The 24,298-nt window shown below is 43.9% G+C and overlaps 1 protein-coding gene across 5 annotated transcripts in view; it reads right to left on the bottom strand.

Annotated features, from left to right (window-relative positions):
- The window catches only part of MYO16 (myosin XVI), a 576,627-nt gene that overhangs the window by 455,833 nt on the left and 96,496 nt on the right, over nucleotides 1–24,298 (bottom strand). For 2 of the 5 annotated variants that reach the window (XR_009400078.1, XM_059378160.1), the window contains exon 1: nucleotides 3,089–3,467. The exons of 1 other annotated variant lie outside the window; for it this stretch is intronic. Coding sequence is in view for 3 of the 4 variants with exons in the window: in XM_059378160.1 (XP_059234143.1) it covers nucleotides 3,089–3,194 (106 nt within the window). In the remaining variant the exon portion in view is untranslated. Of the gene's footprint in view, nucleotides 1–3,088; nucleotides 3,469–24,298 lie in introns of those variants that run through there. 2 more of the 5 variants (XM_059378158.1, XM_059378157.1) reach the window with 2 other exon arrangements.

Below are 24,298 nucleotides of genomic sequence, written 5' to 3'. Positions count from 1 at the left end.
CTGAAGCATCAGAGAGGATTTAATAGGACAAACCTCCTGCCTCTCTGCCCATCATTAGCAGCAAGCCAGAACGACAGCTCCATGGGGTCCCATGGCCCTAACACGCTGGGACTGTGTTCCCCCATCCCCTTGCTCTTGTGCCTCAGTTGAAGCATGCGCCCTCCTCACTTCCCGCCACCTCATCAGGCACGACTTGGGTAGAGTCACACCCATCCAAAGACATCTCTGGGTCACAGAGGTCCGGGAATCATCAGCACTTCTTGGCAGTGATGCCCCTCCACTTCCCTGCTACATCTTGTTTCCACGCTACATTTTTAGACTCTAGTTTTTTAACTTTTCTCTATCAGATATATGGAACATGTCAAATTAGGCCAGAACCCATGGAGTCAGAAAGGAATGTGGGTGGAGATGTAGGTCCCAGCCATTTCTTCCTCCGTATACTCTCTCTTACGTGGTCTTTGAGTTTGTTTTTCTGAGGATCAAAGGAAACGACGCCCACTATAGACAATTTTGAAAAATACAGGCTAATTTATAAAAGTAACAGATAATCCCATAACTATAATTAATTATACAATTCTATTCTGAAGTTAGTCATAATTCATGTGTGAATACTTATATTTTATATTTATATATAACAATTATTTATAATGATAATTCACAGAATTGCATATGCTACATGGAACCACAAAAACTGATTATTCCACAAGCCAGAGTCAACCACTGCTAGAATCTGAGTTTAGACCTTTCAGTATATACATGCTTTATCGTTAAATAACGAGTATTTTCCTAGGTGATATTTAAAGTTCCTTGTAAGCATTCTTTCTTGGTCTCCCCAAGTCCAGCCCTAAGGCTCTCCTCCTGGGATGCTATGGGGGTCTGCTCCTGCTGGTTTTCAGAGCTCTAGCTCATGCTCTTGGATCCGAACCCTCCCTGCCTTGCTGCCGGGCTGGGAGGTGGACACGGTACAGGGATGAACCAGGGCAGGGTGACACGACAGCCACGTGGAGGATCAGGTGAGGAAGAAACATGAAGAAAATGGGCCCGTGAGCCTTGCCAAGAGATCGCCCCCACAGGAGGGACAAGGGGACACAATACAGAAACAATGATGCATCGAGAACAGCTAAGCTGTGGATTATGATCCTATCCACAAGCCCTCTGATTCTATACAAGCTCCAACTGTTCCTTCTGGACTCTCCCTTCAGGAGATCCTGGAGGATCCTTCAGGAGATCCTTCAGGATCCAGCTCGACTCTGAGACATCCCCTGACTAGTGTCTCACAGTGAAATATAATTTCTGAACTCCTTTAGCTCGTTGTACCCTTCTGCCATGGAAGATAGTTCCTGACGTTTCCATGCTTCTTTGCCATTTTAGAGACATGACCAAACGCCAGGCATAGAACATAGCTGGATCTTTTCTAAGTATTATGTGATTACTTGGATAAATTCATCAGGAACACTTTTTTCCAGGTTTTGGAAACATTTCACTATTCATTAATTTTATATTTCACCCAAACTGCAAGATTTAACTCAAATGCTTCCACTGGAGCTGACATCATGACTTCTTTGAACTTCCCCAAATTTAAACTCAGATCATTTAGCTGGAACAGAAGGAGTGTAAGGCAGCTAAGGGCAGGCTCATGTTCTCTTTGGTGACCAGCTGCTCCCCGATCTGTCCCTCTGTGATCTGCCCAGGCTCTGTGGCTGCCTTCCAGCAGGTGTGTCCACTCTGACTAACGAGCACCCAGGTTCCTTGTAGAAATGGTGCAGAGGGCTTTGGGAACCACCTCTGCAGAGGCACGGGAAGGAGAAATAATGACATTCTGCTAGTGCAGTCAGACAGGAGGGGCAACATGAAAGCCTGCCAAGAGTGCCCTCCTACAGACATTTCACTAAGATAATAACCCCAAGATTTCAGGGATTAAACAAACAAAAGCCCTTTTGTCACAATTCCTGAATATGCTGCACACTCCCAATTTTTGTTAAAGGGTTAATTTTCCAACTTACAAACTGATCAACAAATTCCTTTTGGAATTAAAATTGTCCAGCATACTCGGTGCATGTGAAGAGTAAGGCATTTTCATTTTCATTCATCATAGATGTTTCACTCCTATGTACATCCTCCCACAAAAGACAAAAGAAATGAAAAGATTTTTCCTTCTCTATTATCATGATCTTTTCACTCTCCTTCAGTGCTAAACTCAAGATCCATTCAAACATGTCCCCTTCACAATGTTACTTTAAATGGAACAGTGTCATGTCCTTGGCCAACAAAACCCTCACCCTCAGAGGAAAGCATTTTCTACTAATGCCATCTGTCACTTTAAGACAATGACATTCATGTACAGAAGTTTTCAGAAGTACCACATGTATATCTAGCAAGCCATTTGTGCTATAAATAGGTCTCCTTCTTCATGATTACCATCTGGAGAAGGTTCAGAGGCAGCTTTAATCTAGTTCGGAGAATTGTTAAAAAATCAGGCATTGAAGAAAGCCTTTATGGACTCATCAGAAAGCCAGTGACAAACTATTTTTCACCTTACCAGCATCAGCCTAGAGCATCTGGTACAGATGCCACGCAAGTCCTTGAACACTTCAAGGTGAATGACACAAGGACAAAAGTTTACCGTCAAGGATATTCGGAAAGATTAAGCTTGTAAGTTGAGCACCGAATGCAGACAGAAGCAGTCAAACTTGAGAGTAAAATAGTAACTAAAATGGTCTCAGCCATACATTCAGGAGCTAAGTTTTTATACGAGCACGGTATTCATGTATGCTGATACCCAGAAATATCCTTCTCACACTCCTTTTTACCAATTGCTACTTTTCATTACTGCATATATGTATTTTTTTTCTTAAAAAGATCAAGTTTTAAAGATTTCTACACTATGATCTTTTGGATCACACAGGAGTAACTGCAGCACCTGAAATTAAGAGGAAACACATTTAAGCATGTAAAACATCTTTCCGAGTCACCGTGCTATGTTGCTCATCTGGACGTGGTATACAGGAAGACCCGCCTGAATTTTGGCATCTGCCTATGTCCTATTTCAAGAAGACAACCGCATGAGCAAAATATGCAGCTTACTTACAGCACTTGATGAAATGATAGTGAGACATCTTTCCAGCTCCGACAGCAATCTTGCTAGGGGTTCTGGCATTCTCTTCTGCTACAACCATGGTCCCCAGGAAATGCATTATTTAGAGCCTGACTCAGGTAACAGTTTACCTCAGGATGCATTACTGAACCGAGGCTTGGTTCCATGGTCATGCAAAAAGCTTCAAACTCATTCTCATTCAGCAGCTGGAGTTCAGCGAAGCCTCCCCATGGATCCGGAGACCCAGCGGCTGCACGTGCTATTGTAAGGAGGCTGACTGACAGGGCTCCCGGAGCCCCGGTCCCGGGAACAGCCCACTCCCATTGGCGCTCACATGCAGCCACATTCTGTCCACACAGAGGTGTGCTGCACTGCGGCTCTCCCGGTCCTGCCTGTTAATGGCTTTGCAATAGCTTCCACATGGCAGCAAACTAGCTGATGAGTGGGCTGGAGGGAGGAACCCAAGCGAGGCATCCTCAATCTCATTTGTGCACGCTGTCCACGAGCCAACTGTGACCAGATTCTCAGCTGGTGGCACAGCTCATTATTTTTAGTTGCCACCAGTTGCTATGTGTGGACGGAAAACGGAGAGCAGGACCTCAGAATGCCACCTCCTTGAATGAGAGGTCGTTTGGTCCCCCTCTCATAACGAAGAAATCACATTACATGCCACAACCCATCTTTTTGGTTTTCTCTGAAGAATGCGAAACTTAAATTATTCCCCCCAAAGCTTCTGGTTTGCATAGCTTTACAAATTTAGGCATCTGATACCTCTGCAGACTGCAATGGATTTCACTGTACAACCGGATGAAATAAGTCTGACTGAACTGGAATCAGAAAGGAAGAAACGTATGGTCTTCAAGGTTCTTGCAATAAAAATAAATATCATGCCCCTCATGCACTAGCCATGTGGGCTGAAGATAAAGGTCGTGTTTAAGTCACTTACAAAAGCAACTAATTATTCTTGCAAACTGGTGTTTTTGAGTGATGATCTCTGCCAGTGAGTTGGCACAGTCTCAAATCTGTGTTTTGGATTCGCGGGCATCAGAGAGACAAATATGAACAATATGTTAAACATGTAAGTCCTTCTGCGGTTGAAGCCTACGTCTGGGATTTGCTTATTAAGCAAAACTCCAGGAGCAGCACCTTTATGAAGCACAAAGATTATAAAATTCAAACCTATGCAACAAAGGTCATGATTTAAGTTTTCCATGAGAAATTTTTCTAATCATTTTAGTAGTACTATGTAGAAGAACAAGTTCAAGGTTTGGTCAGGAGGGCCTGAGTTCAAATCCAGATACTAATGCTTACCAGAGTATCAACTTGAATAAGTCATTTTACCTCCTAGAGTCTCAGTTCCCTCACCTACATATGGCAAGTACAATTCCTAACCCTTGCTCTGAAGGTTAGAAAAACCCCTATCCTAATTCTAGTTTATACTGTTGGTCTGCCCTGAAATGTCATCAACTTAACAAGTAAACAACAGCCAGCTGTATGCTAAAGATTGCAATGCATACTTCAACTTTTTAGGAATCAGAATGAGGATTTTCAGCTATTATCAGTAACACATATTCTTCATTAATTTGTTCCCTCCCCAAATAATTATTGAGACTCTGTGTTACACAAGTCACCATTTAAGAAAAATATTTTATTTATTTACTTATTTGATGGACAGAGATCACAAGTAGGCAGAGAGGCAGGCAGAGAGAGAGAGAGGGAGAACCAGGCTCCCTGCTTAGCAGAGAGCCCAATGCAGGGCTCGATCCCAGGACTCCGGCACCATGACCTGAGCCGAAGGCAGAGACTCAACCCACTGAGCCACCCAGGCGCCCCACAAGTCACCATTTTAAGGACTTTTCAGGAGTTTTAAAAAAAGAAAGCCTTTATATACAAGGAAGATAGAGTCTACTATTTAAGATGTCCGTATGTATCAAATGTTTCCTCATAAGACTGTAAGAGACAACTATGTCTGTCTGTTATCCAACAGAGAGCAAGGCTGTCTCTCACCTCACAGCAAGTCTCTGTAGACACGTACGGTAATTATGAGCTTATGTGAATGCTGTCCAGCATCTCTTTGGGGAGGTGCTAGCCATTGAGGTACCCCTACTCTCTCCTCTCCACACAGAGGTATGTTGTCGACATACCTTCCTTATATATGCAAATTTCTTAGTTACCTGAAAACTGCACACCTCCACATAACATTCAACAAATGTCATAAGACAACTGAGCTCTGTGACATCATTTACTCTTTGAAGGGAAAATATAAATGGATGAGACTCAGATAAAGCATGATGTGTCTTTGGTAAAGAAACTATGCTATTGATTTGGGCCACAAACAAATTATGAACTAGTTAGTTATGAACGAACTCCCTCCCCCCATTTAAGAACTCTGAACAAAGTCCCCTGTGAGCAGTAACACCGCCCACCATACTTGGGGGCTCATTACCAAATGCATTTATTATTCTCCGGCTCATTTATTGCACAGACATTTGGTACATCATAGTGCACTGAGACACACAGGAAAGCTGGCATCACCCTCCCCTCAAAGCGCTTGTCGTCCGGAGAAATGCTGACAGTCATAAAAGGCCATGAAGGGTAGTAGGCAAGAAATTACAAGTAGGAGTGTAGACCTCTGAAGCAGCCTAAAGGAGCGGTGTCCAATCCACTTCAGAGTTGAAGGAGGCTCACCTAAGAGATGTATTCTACCTTTATTATAATACTTAGGGTCTACTTTTACGCAGAAGCTATATAATTCACCCAGATTAAGAAGTTCTCTCATCTTTTTTTCCTCTGGAAACCACATACTTGTGCTCCAAACACTAGTAGAACTAGGTCTGACCACAAAGAAATACAGCTTTATGTTTCTCTTTATTATCAAACCAAAAAATTGTGCAGGCATTAATACAGAGACAAAATAATTTTGGCCTTATTAATGTCACTCCCTTTATAAAGTAGAAAAATAATGGTAATTTATAAGTGGTTAGAATTTCTTGATCTCTGCCCACCCCTATGAAATTCAACTCAGGAGATCAGATTGATCATTTCAGGATTCTGTGACTCTGATGTAGTAAATATAATATCAGAGTTGCCCATGGTAGTAGCTAGGAAAGACTTAGATTGGATTAGCTATATTCTTAGTAACTTATCTGTTTTCCAGACTGTGATCACTAAGACAAAACGTAATCATGAAAGGGCACAGTCAGTCGCGTGTCCAACTCGGTTTTGTTTCAGGTCGTGATCTCAGAGTCTTGAGATCAAGCCCCACGTCAGGCTCTGTGCTCAGCGTGGAATCAGCTTGGGATTCTCTTTCCCTCTCTCTCTTTCCCTTCTGCTCATGCTCCCTCTCTCTCTCTCTCTCACTCAAATAATTAAATCTTTAAAAAAATACAATCATGCATTGAAAGAAGTTATTTCTTACTACAACAAAACTTATACACTCATAAAGCACAAGTGTTCTATTATTTTATTTCAGGGTTATTACAATGACCAACTGCTATCTCTGAATGTCACACATAACATTTCAAAAGCATTTTGGAACAATAAAGAAATTCCTCTCTCTCTTTTATACACCAAACAGCTGCTCACTATTCACAGTATTTCTGATAAAAACACATGATTTCTTCCTTCCAAATGTTAGTATCATTATACACCAGATTTTTTTCAAATGATTTCCTGGCCAAAATAAAAAAATATATATAAAACTGGAATGATTCTAGTGACAGACAAGCATTTTAAAATTATGCACTAACTTATTAAATATCTATTAAAATGGAATGTGCATGATACACAGCTTCAAATAGGTTTTCCAGTGAAAGCTCACAGATGAAATACTACTCCCCTTAGACCTCTTTTTGGACAGATCTATTAGGCCAGTCTTTTCATAGATAATTTCTAATTCTCATAGTTCTGCACTTTTTTCACACTTTGTTAAATGATGGATTAAAATTCAAGTTTACAAACATTGCTAGCTCCAGTAGGGTTCATATACACAGTAGATTACTATAAAAATTCCAAGCGAGGCTATAAATCACACGGACACTTTGTTTGTGATCCAAACTCAAGCTCTAGGAAGTAGGCATCTTTGCCTCTGCTTTGGGAACAGGCTGAGCTTATTAATACTGGCTTGGATGAACCAAACCACACACAGGTCTTAGTTCACACTTCATACCCCAAAATGGCTAGGAATTAAATTTATAGTGTAATCTATCAGAATCACTGAATGCTGCAGTGTAGATGGAGCCGCCATCTTATCTCTCTGATTGGTCAGCTGGGGCCCTATAAGACTTAAGGGATCCTTTTCTGAAGCTCACAGAGAAGGAAAGATGTGGGTTGTCAAGAAGAAAGAGGCATCACTAAACTCAGTACTTGTTGGAAAATCAGGCTCACTGGTCATCCCACAGGTGCCTCAGGACCAGGATCAAGCCCACCTTGCCTGACCAATCAGACCCCCACCTCTCCAGCCAGCTCCCTTTCCATAAGCTGCCACTGGTTCAGACTGATCTTGATTTCAGCCAGTCTGTGGCAACGCTGGCTATCAGATTCAGGCCTCCCTACCCTCAAACCATCACACAGATCTCCTTCTAGAACCAGTGGCCTTCTGACTTAGATGTAGGCAATCGTGGAGCAGAGAGAGGAAGGAATTTACGGTATAGACCTGCACAGCTGGAAAGAAAGGAGAGGTTACTAGCAAGGTCAACTGGACCACCCTTTCTGTGCAGCTGAGCCCTGTTTTTCATGCTTAAGTGTGAACATGCAATGTAATGGCTAGAAAAGTCTCATCAGCCTCAGCACTAGCATTTTCATAGAATAGCAATGTAAAGTTAAAAAAAAAAATTGCAATTTTAAAATTGCTCCACGTATTGATTGAAGATGCCCGTTATGTAATGCAGTATAGAGTAATATAACATATGCACATATGTGCATCGATATGGATATATATACATGCCCAAATATAGATGTGCACATGACACACACACGCACACACACACACACAGGCTATCTCTGATACTCTAATTGCTCCATAAAGGCGTCTGGTTCCCCACATTCCCTTTGTGATTTTTTTCTCCCTAATCAAAATGAAATACTTTGGAATCTAATGTGCGGCAATTACAGTAGCTATGAAGGAAAGGAAATTTGTAAACTTTTGCAAATATATTCACCTGCATGTTAAGATCATTTTGAAATCTCTCCAGTGTTCGTGTTACAACTATCGAGGATGACCTCCTCGCTTCCAGATACTGCTCCAACTCACCGAAAGTGGACAATGGACATGGGTTTGCATATATCAACTGTAAATGAGACACGGACAGTGCTGATGTCTGCAGGACAGCATCTGGGTTTGTGCACATGCATGTGCGATTACACGGGTACGGTGAATGGAAGAGTAAGTGTTCTCTGCCTTGTTCTTCAATCCGTTTGTGGGGGTGCACGGCTTTCTGTAAGTGGGGAGCAAACAAACGGACTTTCTTCTTCTTTTTATAAAACTTTTTAAAAATATTCTTTTATTTTATGTATTTGAGAGTGAGAGAGAGCACAAGCAGAGAGCAGGGTCAGAGGGAAAGGAAGAAGTTGGCTTCCTGCTGAGCAGGGATCCCGATGTGGGACTCGATCCCAGGACCCTGGGATCATGACCTGAGAACACTTAACCAACTGAGCCACCCAGGCGTCCCGACTTCTTTCTTTTTTAAAGATTATTTATTGGGCGCCTGGGTGGCTCAATGGGTTAAGCCACTGCCTTCGGCTCAGATCATGATCTCGGGGTCCTGGGATCGAGTCCCGCATCGGGCTCTCTGCTCAGCAGGGAGCCTGCTTCCCTGCCTCTCTCTCTGCCTGCCTCGCTGTCTACTTGTGCTCTCTCTCTGTCAAATAAATAAATAAAAATCTTTTTTAAAAAAAGATTATTTATTTACTTATTTATTTGAGAGAGACAGAGAACATGACCGGGGGGAGGGGCCCAGGGAAAGGGAGAAGCAGACCCCCACTGAGCATGGAGCCAGCTCACCAAGATCACAACCTGCGCCAAAGGCAGGCACTTAACCGAGCCACCTAGGTGCCCCGTATAAATGGACTTTGAATGAGGAGGAAGGAAACTGTAGAGAGGAGTGATGGCCTGACTAACAAGGTCAACTAGGTGGCAGATCTATACACAGTTGTCACAAAAGAAACAGGATCGGTGAAGTATTCGGATGATGTAAAAGATCACCTCAATTTTTCTGAAAGAGAAGAAAGGAATTTGGAGGGGATTAAATTCAGAACCTCTCCTACCTCGTTCCCAACTGATAATGCATTCCTCTTAAAAAGAAAAAAATTCTCAGAGCGCTTGGGTGGCTCAGTTGTTTTAACATCTGATTCTTGGTTTTGGCTCAGGTCCTGATCTCAGGGTGGTGAGATCAAACTCGTTGAACTGGGCTCCACGCTCACTGGGGAGTCTGCTTGGGATTCTCTCTCTCCCTCTGTCCCTTCCCCCACTCATGCACGCATGGCCGCTTCCTCTATCTTGGTCAAATAAATAAAATCTTTAAAAAATAAAAGCATCTTCATTTGAATCTTCTCCATACCCAAACACACACTAAGATACTTGTTCAGTTTCTCTGCATCCACTGAAATTCACTTTGAAGCCCATATAACCTACGAACTCTTCTCCATATACCTTGGCCTAAATTAGTCCAAGCCTTAACCCACCCTCTAGTCACTTTTCTATGTACCAGTCAATCCAGAACCTGGTGACCCAATGCTCTGTGGTTTTCTTTGATTACATCACCTGGGAAGTCTCTTCATACTTAAATAATTAGTTATTTGAACTATGCACCTACTACTTTTGCTTGTTTTGTACAAAGTCCAAAACTTCAATGAACACTCTAGAGTCACCAATTGAAGAACCCAAGAATTAGAATTGCTACAAAGCATCTTCTGGGTCATGACATGTAATGTCTGTGGTAATATTTTATTACATTCAGGATTACTGAGCACTTGGGAAAACATAATTTACTAGACTTGAGAGAGAGGAGCAGAGCAGAGAGATGGAGTGGAAGACACACCCTCCTTCAAGAGAGCACGGAGGCACAAGCAGACAGTTTATTGGCCTTTTCAATGTTCCTTATGAATTTAAAGATAGCAGATAAGCAAGCAAGTTTAAACACTGATAACTTCTTTTCTCTAAATGAATTCCCCCCAAAATAAAAAAAATAAATAAAAGTAAATGAAACCCCTGGTTGCAAATGCCACTTTAGACTAAGAAAGATAAAGCGTGGTCTCTATTTGAGGGACAATATTAAACAGCATAGTAAAGTGATTTGGAAAAAAAAATGTACAGTGAAATAATTCAAATTCACAAATGGCATCAAATTATTTCCCAAACTTAAGAGGCCAAAGCTATTTGGAAAAGTTGCGATAGCATTCGTTGTTGGGGGCCGCTCTCCACAGTGGTCTTCACAGGGGGCTGTCAGAACAGAGCACCAGCAACCTTGGTTTAATGACTAACATGCCTGAGGACACAAACATGTCTTGGAAGCTAAAGGCAGTGTGTAACTCTGGGGTGAATGGGAAAGTCATCTCCCTAGGCTCATTTATTTATAATATATTATTATAATATTATACATCATTGTACTTCAGGGGGATGTAGCTGGAGACTTTCTTGTCTTCTCTGGAGAAGATTTATGTGCATGTTCCTCCTCTCTCTCTCTCTCTCTCTGTGTGTGCAGCCCCCCTTTTCCATCGCGGGGGTAACTGGAGGAACTCCTCAGAGCGAAGCTGTAAATGCAGGGAAGTTCTACAGGCAGCGGATAAGGCTAATGAAGCACTAAGAGGACTGCAAGCCCTGTCCATCACCAGGGCTCCTCCGGTGGGCGACCCCTCCTTTCACAGCAGTGAGCATGCTTAGACAGGAATCCTGCCTCAGCCACTCCTTAAAGGTCAGACCACCTCCCTGGGGTTCCAGTTGCTCAGATGAAAACATGCGGATAATGATAGGCGCACAGGCCTCACGCACAGGCTCGGCACCTGGCAAGCACATTCCCAGCCACTATCTTAAAAACAATGTGTCCAGCCCCAATGTTTTACTGATCTTTATATGAGCGAAGATATTTACGACATGAAGTGTCCTGAACACATCACCGCCCCTTGGTACAGTCTTGCAGGCAACCATGACCAGCAAAACCCCATCTCAGCAAACATTTACCCTGGGCGTATTATGAGCCGCTAGACACAGAGCTCAGCCTGAGGGAATTCCTTCAGCCCTGGAAATATGTGTATGCACGGTGCGTGTGACAGTTACACGTCCGACCTAGACCCTGCCCTGTGAAGCTCTGCAGAGATGACAGACCAGGAAGTAAGAGTGACTGGAAGATTCTGCACAGTGCCCCGAAGGTGTGATCTTATGAGGCAGATCCCCAAAGCATGAGGACCCAGAGCGTATTCCTAAGAAGGGGTGCCGAAGCAGACAGCAGAGCATGAGTGGAAAAACATCTGGTAAAGAAGGTGGGCGGAGGAGACGGGGCGGTGTTCCAGATGAAAAACAGCGGGGCACGACTAAAGGAGAAGTTCACAGAATGGCCAAGTGAGCGGTGAGCCTCCAGAAGTCATCAGGGTGGGGACAGCTGGGGAGGCGACTCTAGGCCTCCCCATGTAACAAAGAGAGACAGGGGAGAAATGAGAGCTGGAAGGGGGTGACTAGCGGTGGGCCTCACGAGAACCCCTGCGACTGCAGGGCGACGGCAGCAGAAGACAGGAGGGCTGTCTCCACGGGCAGCTGTGCAGAGAAAGCCAGGCAGTGGGGAGAGCAGATGGCGCATCCTTCTCCAACCAAACTGTAAGTCCCTCCGCCGCCCACGTCAAAGTCTCCTCCCGCATCTGCCTTCTTCTTTAGAAACCCTCTTTGCCACCCTGCCGTCCAGCCCTCCCCCCGCCCCCACCCCCGAAGGGCAGATGTGATCTGACCTAATGTGTCATCTCCCTGTACCTCATGTCACCAGTCCTACAAAGGTCTCTCTTCTAGAAGGCCAAACCCCACAGGTTTCACTCTTGGGGCTGGCTTCCGAAGAGAGTCTGGGACATGGGAAAAAGTCACTTGCGTTAATTCTTCTCCTGTGCTTTAGCCCTCCTCCCTCACCTGCGGTGTGCCTCGGGTCTCAAATGTCAGAACCGTCCTGAAACTCCAGTATCCAAAACATAAATACACGTAGTGTCATTCCCTTTGGCACTTCCAGAATAAATATTCACACCAGCTGTACAGAGTAAGTAAATTATGAATAAGCTTCTCACTGAGTGGTTTTAGGAAGTGGCTTCAAATTTTTCTTAAGGCCTGACTTTGTACAGCAAATGAGTGACAGGTGCTGATCACCGGCCAGGCCCTGTGCTAATCACAGCATGTGCACCGACTCACCTAATCCTCCCAACAGACCCTCCAGCGTTGGGACTGTCATCATTGTTTGTTGTTGTTGTTGTTGTTTTTAACAGAAGAGGAAACTGAGTCATAAAGACGAAGCCAGAAGTCCAAAATCACACGACAGTGAAAGCACAAACCGGATCACGGAAACATTCCTGCCACAGCACACGCCACACCTACATTCGCTACACACCCCCTCCAGCTCTGGGATCAAGCCTTTCCTTTAGGTTCTGGAGCATGCCGGCAACTCTCCACCCTAAGCACACACTTCTCTTTCTGTCTGGAACATTCTTCACTCCTTTCTCATCCCAACCTCTTTTGTCTGATTAACTCAGCCCTACATATGGTGGACATATAGAGGGAGGAGAGAGAGAGAGAGTAAAGACCTACTGAGAGGAAAAGGCAAAGAAAGGAAGAAGGTGGGTCAAAGGAGGTAGAAAATAAGACATGGGGGACCCAAGGCAGGTGAGTCTCCATTCCTTCCCTGTCCCCCACCCCTTTGTTCTTCGCTTAGGTGAGCTACGGTTTTTCATGGCTGCCATGCCTTCTGATTCTGCATCCTATTATGGATTATTTATGTCCTACGTGGGCTTCCTCTCAAAATGCTAATATGATGCTAATACAACAACGTTTACACTTACACCGAAGACTATCCATCATGGCAGCCCGGCGGTGTGCAGGGTCACTCAAGCAGACATGCGAAGAGAAGGGAAGTGCTGAGAGAAAGATGTGCAGGTCACAGGTAGGACCTACTAGAGGGAAGAAGGATACATTTTTAGGTACAGAATTTAAGAGGGAGAGAGGAATGGAATTTGAGATTCTCATGAAGTGGCTGAGCTGTAACAACTTTAACAGACTCATCTTTCCATGTCACATATTAGAGCTGCTAGCAATCATACGTAGGCTCTTAAAATTATAGGATTATTTTCGGAGCACAGAGGAGGTTGATATACATCTCTAGACCCCAATACGGAGGTGTTAATTAAGTGGTTGAAGGAAGGACGTAATGTGATGGGTGCGAAGAAATATCACCGAAATAAAAGTCGCACATGAACCTGACGGGATATTTTGAGGGTGTCGGATATATAACTCTTCATTTACATGAAGTTTAGGAGCAGGTAAAACTAATTCACAATGATGGAAGTTTCAAAAGTGGACTATCAATGGGAAAGGACACTTTCTAGAATGAGAGAAATGTTTTCTATTTTGATCAGGCATCTTTTGACGCAAATATAAACACAGAGAGATATAAAGATATATAAAGCTTTATTGAACTATGGGTTCGTGCACTTTACTGTATCCACATTATATCTAAAAAGTTTTTTTTTAAGTGTCACAAAAAATAACACAGTTTCAAACACAGCAGCAAGAGGTAGAGCAAAAGAAGTATTTCTGAGGGTTGTGAAACAAAGGTGGTTCATCATACATCTATGATTTCAACAATCACTGACTGACAGGTCGCACCAAGGACGCCATGCCTCCTTACAGACACAGAAGAGTTACAGCCCTTGGAATGATTTCCCAGCTCGGTAAATGGGTGATTATAACACGGTTGACGCAAAGGTAAGCTGTCAACAGGACAACAAGGACCACAGCGCTCTGTGTCCGTCAGAAAGAAGGGTACTCAATAGAGGTCAGAAACGCTGTTTCCAGGAGAAGGCACTAAGCCAAGACACGGTACCTTAAGACTGCTGTAGGCCAGCTGGATTTCGGGGACCTGTACACAGAGGATGGAGACATGGCTGGAGTTGAACTTGAAGAGACAGGCAGGAGAGGCTGCCTATGGCACAAAGACCTTTGTCACCTCGGGCGGCTTTATTTAACCTGGACTCGCACAAACTTCCACAGATGTCTGCAAGAACAGCCATAGCTTTTCAAAGAGCCCCTGACCCAATGAAGACCTTTCCTGACGTTGAGGAAGACTGGTCAGCAGATTTTAGACAAATAAGTCAAATTGTGAGACTCTGTGAAAAACAGATGACAGGGAGGTACGGTAAATTAGAAGCTCTTGTAAAAGTCCAAAGCAGACATAATGAAGCCTTGAAATGGAGCCATGGCGGTGTGGACAGAGCAGACTGGATTAATTCTCAGGAAGCAATGACTGAGTCTGCCTGGATGGGAGTGGGATGCAGCACAAGAGATGGGAGGTAACCCGGTCCCCCAGCTCCTGGGTGCTTGTGTGTTTGGTGAGGTCCTCCGAGCGGCGGAGGAGTAGAGAAGGAAGGGCTGGTTTGGGAATAGGCAAGAAGGCATTCTTTGTAGATGAAAAGTCCAAGTCTTGCCCACAATAGAATAAAAAATTACATATAGGAGCTGTTCAAAATGTCTTCACCTTCAGTACCTATAAAACCATCATTTGTCAATTCACCAAATATTTATAGTGTTTCTGCCACTCACGGGGCCTGGACTGGTGCTGGAGAGAACACAGGGTGCAGGAAATATGGGTTCTGGTCTCCATTCAGCTCTCCTTTTATTTATCCCTAAGTAACCAGTGTTATGGGATCTATCCTAAAAGGCAGGGTACCAAGTCCAGAGGAACGACATGGCACAAATAAAGCCCCAACCCATCACTACCTCTCAGACAGAGGAAACAAAACTATATGCTTTTCTGGATTTTCAAAAATTCATAATCAAAAGATAAAATAAAAAGGAGGAAGTTAGTCTCACATTTGTTTTATTATTATGTTGTATTAGGCACCATAAAGTACATCACTAGTTTTCGATGTAGCCCAGTGACCGGTATTAAAGAAGGCACGTATTGCATGGAGCACTTGGTGTTAGACGCAAACAATTAATCAAGGAACACTACATCACATCTTTCTTTCTTTTAAGAATTTATTTATTTTTGACAAGAGAGAGAGAGGAGAGAGAGCCCAAGAAGGGGTGGAGGCAGAGGGAGAGGGAGAAAGGCTCCCTGCTGAGCAAGGAATGTGACACAGGATTCGATCCCAGGACCCCAGGATCATGACCTGAGCCAAAGGCAGATGTGTAGCCAACTGATTCACCCAGCCGGTCTCAAAACTATTGAGGAGGTAGATTTTACAGAATCTGGGGTAAATTCATGAGCAGGTTTGAAAGACTGCAGAGGACAAGATCACCAGGCCTGCCCATGACACGGAGAAGGAACATGGGGACTACAGGCATCAAGATGAGCTCAGTTCCAGACCCAGTAAGTTGGGGTTGCTTCTTAAACGTCAGGGAAATGTTCCAGCAAAGAAGAAGTTCTTTGGGTCTACATAGCTCTTAGGAAGGGAATGGATTGGCAAAGGGCATTTGAAATCTATAGTTAATAGATATTCTTTGGGTTCCTGGACCCATTCCAACATGGGGGTGGGGGTAGTATGCTTCTCATTCAACACCAAGCAACTCTCTGAATACTCACTGGTGTCCTACTGTTCAACTCAAGTCAGCTCAGTCCTGACACTCGCCACTTGGAGACAGTAGAGGAGCCACAGGTTAAGGGCTCAGTCCCACAAGGCTGCCTCCTCCCACCCCCCACCCAGACGCCAGTCACAGTCCAGATGGCAGTCCCAAGTCCAGTTGTTGCCTGTACATCTCGGCCACTGGCTCAGAATCATAGCTTCCAGTGACCCCTTCCTGATTTGCTAGAGCGGCTCACCGGACTCAGAGAAACACTGTACATAGGTCGCCAACTCACTATGAAAGGATAGAACTCAGAAGCAGCTGGATGGAAGAGATGTAGGACGAGGTAAAAGAAAGAGGTAAGAAGCTTCTAAACCCTGTCCAACGGGGCACCGCACTGTCCCCACATCTCCGTGCGTTAACCAACTCAGAAACTCTAGGAACTCTACCCTTCCAGGTTTTTACGGAAGCTTCATTCTATATGCATGATTATCTAAATCACTGGCATTGGTGATGGATTCAACCTCCAACCCCTCTCCCCTCCCCTAAGATCAGGGGGGAGACTGAAAGGTACAACCTTCCAATCCTGTGGTTGGTTCTCTTGGCAAGCAGCCCCCATCCTTGGGTGCTCTCTAAAAGCCACCTTAAAACACAACTGAAGACATATTTGTGGCTCTCACCAGTTAGGAAATTCCAAGGGTTTTAGTACTCCTATCCCAGAAACAAGGATGGAGACCAAGTACATACTGTTGACCCTGAGCAATTTGGGCTTGATCTCTGCTCGTCTTCTCCCATGTGGAGCTTTTACAACTCAGCTCTGAAAGTGCATTATCGCATACAAATATATGTCAATCGATTATGTTATTGATAAGGCTTCTAGTCAACGGTAGGCTATTGGTAGTTAAGTTTGGGGGAGTCAAATGTTATATACAGATTTTCAACTCTTTGGGGGGAAGGGGTCAGTTCCCTACAGGGCCAAATGTATTTCTTATAAATCACAGACACGAAAGCCATGGGAGTGGGAAGATCACTAGGGAAAGAAAAATCCGAGAAAAAACACCCTAGCTTCGAGGCTAGAATTGGAGATACCATATACAAACAGGAGGAAATAATATAGAGCAAGAAAGATGTAGGGATGGAGAGATATCGGCCCTGTGCTTGATTGGCTGGTCTGCTTATAATAGATCACACATTCTGTGCATTGTTAAGTTTTACATTTCTCGTTTTTCCTCCCCTAAACTATGAACAGAAACCTAGCCCGATTTATCTTTGAATCCTCACTGCCCAGCACATACATGGTTGTCTAATCAACACACTAAAGCCCAAACAAACAAAAAATAACAACATACAGTGTATACAGTTAGGATACAATAAAAGCGGTGCTTTTAGTAATAAAACTTTACTCAAACAATTCTTTATCTTTGCTCCACTGCTTTCCTGTGTTCCTACATTCTGGTGTTACAGAAAGAACTGATCAGGTTCCAACAGCTCTTTCTCCTCTGCATTTGGTCTCCTGCACTGAGTTACTGGAAGATTCTGATACACGTCTCCAAACAAGTTCCAAAAATAATATGGCATTTAATCTGCTAGGGGCAGGAAGTACGGAGTTCAGCTCCCACAGGAAGAACTTGATAGCTCCCTAGAACCACACAAGGCTTCAGGGGCAGAGAGGAGACTCTCCAGCTTAACTTGCCCAGAGATGGCTTTACACACAAAGGAAAAAAAAAAAAAAAAAAAAAAAACAAATCAGCTGCTTAAGGACAGAATCCCGAGTCATAACCATCCTGTGACCCCTCACAAAAAGGGTAAGACTGAACTGGAAGAGAAAATGGCAGAGGTGCTGTCCCCTGTTTTCTCAAATATCAGAAGCACATACTGTAACATGAAGATTCTAGAATCCTCCGAACAAACCGAGACTGCAGTTAGTTCAAAACATGTCCTTTTGTTCTGAATGCCTGCTCACTGTTTTTGTTACTTGGGCATAATAATACGGAGCAAGGGAACAGATTTTCTCTTTAATGTCTATTACATATTCAGTTTTCACTGGAACATGTTACTCTTCAAATGTTCGATTGAATAATAGTTATTGAAAGACTACCATGTGCAAAACCCTTTCCCTGAAGGCTAATTTGGACAAGATGACCGACAAAAATCACAGGACCTGTCCTTGGGGGACATACAGCTTGGTGGGGAAAGGAGGGCGGGCACGAAGGTCATCGGCTACATTTCGCACAACCAAGAGCGGCATGCAGTGCTGCGGGGCACTGAAGAGAGAGTGACTCACTCTAATTTGGGATACAAGGGACTGCATTTGAGCTGAGGAAGATGGAAAAGCAAGTGCAGATTGGAGAACGGTGTCGTCAGCTCAGGGAAGAGGGAAGTGCATGCTTTATCTGGGAAAGAAGAGGTGGTGCACCATGGAGGCAGACCATGGTGAATTAGGTTGTTTGGAAACAAAACCTACACTAATCTGAATGCCTCCGGCAACCACACATCAACTTCCTGTCTTTTGGATTGGCCAATTCTGGACATTTCATAAGTGGGATCGAACCATAGGTGGCCCTCTGTGTCTGGTTTCTTTTCACTTAGCACAACGTTTTCATGGTTCAGACATTTTGTAGCACAGATCAATACTTCATTCTTTTTCTGTGGTGAGATGATGTAATACTGAATGGATATACCACATTTTGTTTATCTATTTCAATTGATGGTATTGGGTTGTTGTCACATTTTTGTTATTATAATTGCTGCTATGAATATTTATATGCAGGCTTTTTTTATGGACATAGGTTTTAAATTCTCCTCTTATATACCTAGAAGTGGAATTTCTGGGCCACAGGATAACTCTGTGTTTACAATTCTGCACAGCTACCACCCTGTTTTCCAGAGTGGGGTTCCATTCTCTGACGCTATCAGCAGCATACCAGACTTCCGATTTCTTCACATCCTCACAAATACAGGATATCATCGGATTGACATTTTTATTTAACTTCCCTAGTGGATATGCAGTAGAGCTCACTGTGGTTTTGAGTTGTATTTCCTTAATTACTAATGATGGTAAACATCTTTTTTTTTAAGATTTTATTTATTTATTTAACTGTCACAGAGAGAAGAGAGATCACAAGCAGGCAGAGAGGCAGGCAGAGGCAGAGAGGCAGGCAGAGGCGGAGAAGCAGGGTCCCTGCGGAACAATGAGCCCGATGCAGGACTCGATCCCAGGATCCTGGGATCACGACTTGAGCCTAAGGCAGCGGTTTTAACCCACTGAGCCACCCAGGTGTCCCTGATGTTAAGCATCTTTTCATGTGCTTATTAGTCATCTATATATCTTCTTCAGAGAAGAAGAACTATTCAAGTTCTTTGCCTATTTTTTAACTGAGTTATTTGTCTTTTTATTGTTGAGTTGTCAATTAATTACTTTATATATTCTGGAAAGAAAGTCTCTCATTAGATATATAATTTCCAAATATTCTGCGCCATTCCATGGGCTGCATTTTCGTTGTCTTGACCGTATCCCTTTTTACCACATAGATACTAATCTTAATGCAGTTTACCCTTTGTTTGCCTTAGTGATTTTGGTGTCCTAAGAACTCACTGACTAACCCAAAGTCATAAATATTTACTCCTATGCAAGCCAGACACAGAAAGACAAGCACTGTATGATCTCATTCCTATAGGAATCTAGAAAATACAACTCACAAAAGCAGCGAGTAGATGGGTTGTTGCTGGGAGAGGAGGAAATGAGAAGATGCTGGTCAAGGGTACAGACTTCAAGTTGTAAGATGAGTAAGATCTGGGGATCTAAGGGATAGTATGGTGACTACAGTTAATAATGTTAAACTGTGCAGCTGAAATTTCCTCAAAGTAAGTCTTCGCCATTCGCACTATAATTAATAAATAGATAATAAGGAACCTGAGCAAGGGGAGGGATATAGCGATGAGCTTACTGTGCTGTTACACAACACATGCAAGGGTCAGTCATTCCGTTAGCACATCTTAAATATATATGATTTTACTTGTCAATTGTACCTCAATAAAGCTTGAGGGGGAAAAAGAAATTAAACTTTATTTTCCCTGTACCTTAAAAAAAAAAAATTTACTCCTGTGCTTCCTGCTGAAACTGTTGATAGTCTCAGCCCTTTAATTTGGGCCTGTGATCCGGGTTAAGTTCATTTTTGTATACAGTACGAAGTATGAGCCCAACTTCATTCTTCTGCATACAGATAGTCAGTTGTCTTGGCACCATTTGCTGAAAAGGCTGCTCAATCCCCATCAGATGGTCTTGAGAACTTTGTCAAAAATTGCTTGATTGCACACGTAAGTAAGGGTTTATTTCTAGACTCTTAATTCTGTTACATTAGATATTAGTCTAGATATCTGGCCTTACACCAGTATCGACTGTATTGACTGCTGCGGTTTTGGAGAAATTTTGAAATTAGGAAGCGTCAATCCTATAATTTGGTTTATCATCAAGACTGTATTATGGGGCATGTGCTGAGTCTGTTAAGCACCTGCATTTGGCTCAGGTTGAGATCCCAGGTCCTGGAATCGAGCCCCATGTGCCAAGCACCCTGCTCAGATGGGACCCTGCTTCTCCCTCTCCCTCCCCCTGATTTGTGCTTGCTCCCTCTCTCTCAAATGAATAAACAAAATCCTTAAAAAAAAAAAAAAAGAGGAAGAAGAAGAAGACTGTTTTGGCTAGTATACTCCTTGAACTTATACATTGACTTTAAACTCAGACTGTCAATGTATTTGAAAAGACCAGCTGTAATGCTAATAAGAATCGCATTCAATCCATTGCCCAGTTTGAAGAGCACTGACCTCTTTCCAACATCAATTCTTCCAATCCATAAACATTTACCTGGGACTTCATTCATTTCTCTTAACGATGCTTTGCAGGTTTCAATGTACAAATTTTGCATTTCTTTTGTTAAATTTATTCCCAAGTATTTTACTCTTTTTGATGCTACTTATAAGTGGAGCTGTTTTCTTTTTTTAAAATATTTTATTTATTTATTTGACAGACAGAGATCACAAGTAGGCAGAGAGGCAGGCATAGAGAGAGGGAAGCAGGCTCTCCGCTGAGCAGAGAGCCTGATGCTGGGCTCGATCCTAGGACCCTGGGATCATGACCTGAGCTGAAGGCAGAGGCTTTAACCCACTGAGCCACCCACGTGCCCCTGATTTTCATTTGTTAAACCAACCTTGCATTCCCGGGATAAATTCCACTTGGTCCTGCTGTATACACCTGTCATAAGTTTCTGGATGGGGTTTGTGAGTATTTTATCCAAACTTTTGCTTTTTATTTTCACAAATGGCATTTGTGTTTCATTTTCTTGGAAAGCCTTTGTCTGGTTTTAGCATCAGGGAAACACTGGCTGCATAGAATGATTTGGGAAATGTTCCTTCCTCTTCTATCATGACACTAAGTTTTGAGGATGTTTTGTCACACAGTAAAGCTAATTTACATGAGCATATTCAGCAGGCATGCTAGTTGGGTGTGAGGAGTTAAAGAGGGGGAGGAGTGAAGATAAATTGTGGAATGTCTCAAGCATGTCCAGAAATAAGGGCACATCTAGACTCAATCCCTCATTCACACATTCTCAGTTTTTACAGGCAGAATGTCAAATCCAGAAAGATTATGTCGATTTTCTCAGACATTGAAATGTGTCCTGCTATATCCAGAAAAAGCTGAAAACAAGTATTTTCACCACATTTAATTGAACGTTAGCCATCCTTAGACAATATGTCCGAATTGCTTTCTTGACCTTGACACATGGCCACGATCAGCACCCCCTTCCCAAGCTGAAAACATGACTTTTGAACTTCAGTCAAGGTTCCTTCTTGTCCCTTTCATCTGGGGCTCCAGGACCTATGTACTCTCTCACATTCGGACGGGCAGTGCTATTTCTTGCTTCAAAGTCTGTCTTCACATAATCCCCTCTCCTCATCTTTGCTACTTCTGCACACAGTACATCCTGGTTTAATTTTAAGTCCTAGTTCAAATAAGAGCTAAGCTTTTCATTTCTATTCTTGTTCAGCAGGAAAGGCATGGTTTACAGAGAAGCAAGACCATAAAATGTGTATGACTTGTGGTGACCAGCATTACATTGCCCACAGTCTGAAAGGAGGAGGTGAGCACACAGTAGACAAAGAAGTGTCTCAGGTCAACCCCTACCACCTCAGTTCTTACCTGACTGAGCTCGCTGCCTCACACCCAATAGCACCCCTTCCTCTGAATTCCCCTGGATGTGATGGAGCCATGATCTAAGGCATGATCTTAGCATCTACCACTTGATACCCCACTTATCCATTTGCTTGTATGTCTTCTGTGCTCTCCTTCTGGGCAAGAACCATGTCTTATTTGACATTCTAACCCAACACATGGCACATGTAGAATGTTACATCAATAAAAAGTGAATTTGAGCTCTTAAAAGTGAAGGTATTCATCTGTCCGGAGTGTGCAGATATTAACTAGATCTTTGTCATGAGCGTCTACTGCCCAAGTATGCAGACTCATGTAGCATCTTTTATTATAATCATCAGCTCTGGTAAAACCTTGATTCAAGCATATTGCCACTTCTTTTCTCACATCAGCACCTTATCCTTGTTTTCCTTTGCTTCTTGAAGACTACTCTCTACTTAAGTGCTCATTCACTCATGGAACGGGTAGGTCTAAGGCACAGGACTGAAAGATGAGTGAGCTGTAGTCCGCATCTGCTGGTAGCTTCACCAGCATCAACTAAATGGGCAATTTAAACATCATGATATTCATAACTTATCCGTAAATTAATGCTTGCCGCTGATGGAAATCTCTACAAAGATGCACATCTATGCCTGTGTGTAAGGAAAAGGCAAAGCGTGTCGTATCACCTGCTTTCTAGCTAGCTAGCTCACCTGATTATACAACCAGAACAGGAGAATCTGGCAGGAAGACATACTTTCTGTGTCATGCCTCCTGTCTACTTTGCTTAGTAATGTTATGCCTAAAACCAGAAGTTTAGAGTTGTGGGTTCCATTCCAGCTCTGCACCATTTGCAGGTGAGGTGACTACCACCCAGGGGCTTGGCTTCCTCCGGCCTCCATTAACTCATCTCTTACATGGAGCAGACCACCTGCAGCTGGGCTTCTGCGAGATTTTGCAAGGGCAGAACCTCTCATGTGATCCGAGTCCCTAAATCACAGATGCACTTTACCTTCTTGGTAATCACTAATTACTAACTCGATGCCTGCACGAACACCAGCTTTATTTATTCTGGGGTTTTGTGTTCTTTAAAGGGCCTTAAAAAAGCCGTCCTCATATGGGAATCTCTAAAGTTTGTAGTATTCAAATTTTATCGGGCCCTTGGTGAGGCAGATGGTGTAACATAAAAGTTGTTCTGATTTTAAATTGAACGGAATCCAATACTGGCTCTGTGTCATTTTTCTGGTGGTTCCAAATTAATTCCCTTCTCCTTTGTTTCAGTGTGACTTCCAACTCGGAATTTTTTTAAATGATTAATTTGATTCATTGAATAGGTGCTTTTTGAAGTCTTTTTTTTTTGTTTTCATTTTTGCTCTCTTTTCTGTAATTTAATGCAATTTACAGGGGAAGACACAAGACAAGGTTCAACAGCCAGTCTTCAAAACGAGAAGACTCTGAGATACGCACCGGCCGCACCTCCTTGCGTTTCAGGCCGACCTTCTCGTACTTGCGGAAGGCCAAGTTATGCGGACTTTCGGATCATGGACGCGATCACTTCTTTCCAGTCTAGACGGAGTGGGACACTGTTTTCAAAATGATGCATGTGATGCGAATGGTACCTTTAATTTCTAGAGCCCGTGTACGATTCGCCACCAAACCCCCGCCTTGGTGGCACCAGGGCTTTCCCACCATCCTTCTACGAAACGTGATTTCTCGCGAAGCGTCTGGGAACCAACCTCCCGCAGACCCTGGTTTATCCGGAGGGGAACAAACAGAACGCGGGCGCGCCCAGGGCGACAGAACCCGCCAGCACTCCCGTGCCCGCCTGCCCCAGGCCCGCCTGCCCCAGGCCCGCCTGCCCCGTCCGTCCCGTCGGTGTCCGCCTTCCTCAGCCTCGACGTCACGCGTCCCCTCGGGGCTGTGCCCCGCCCTTTGCTATCAGAGCGTCGCCAGAGCCGCCGGTACGGAAGCCGAGAGGGAAGCTCACCCGACGAGGACGCTTGCTTCGGCGCCGCAGCGGAACGCGGCCGCGCCCAGGGCGACAGAACCCGCCAGCACTCCCGTGCCCGCCTGCCCCAGGCCCGCCTGCCCCAGGCCCGCCTGCCCCGTCCGTCCCGTCGGTGTCCGCCTTCCTCAGCCTCGACGTCACGCGTCCCCTCGGGGCTGTGCCCCGCCCTTTGCTATCAGAGCGTCGCCAGAGCCGCCGGTACGGAAGCCGAGAGGGAAGCTCACCCGACGAGGACGCTTGCTTCGGCGCCGCAGCGGAACGCGGCCG

Source organism: Mustela nigripes, chromosome 15 (genome assembly GCF_022355385.1).
Source record: "Mustela nigripes isolate SB6536 chromosome 15, MUSNIG.SB6536, whole genome shotgun sequence".
Taxonomy (NCBI): domain Eukaryota; kingdom Metazoa; phylum Chordata; class Mammalia; order Carnivora; family Mustelidae; genus Mustela; species Mustela nigripes.
Note: the sequence above shows the minus strand (reverse complement) of the source record. Positions and strands in the feature narration are given on the sequence as shown.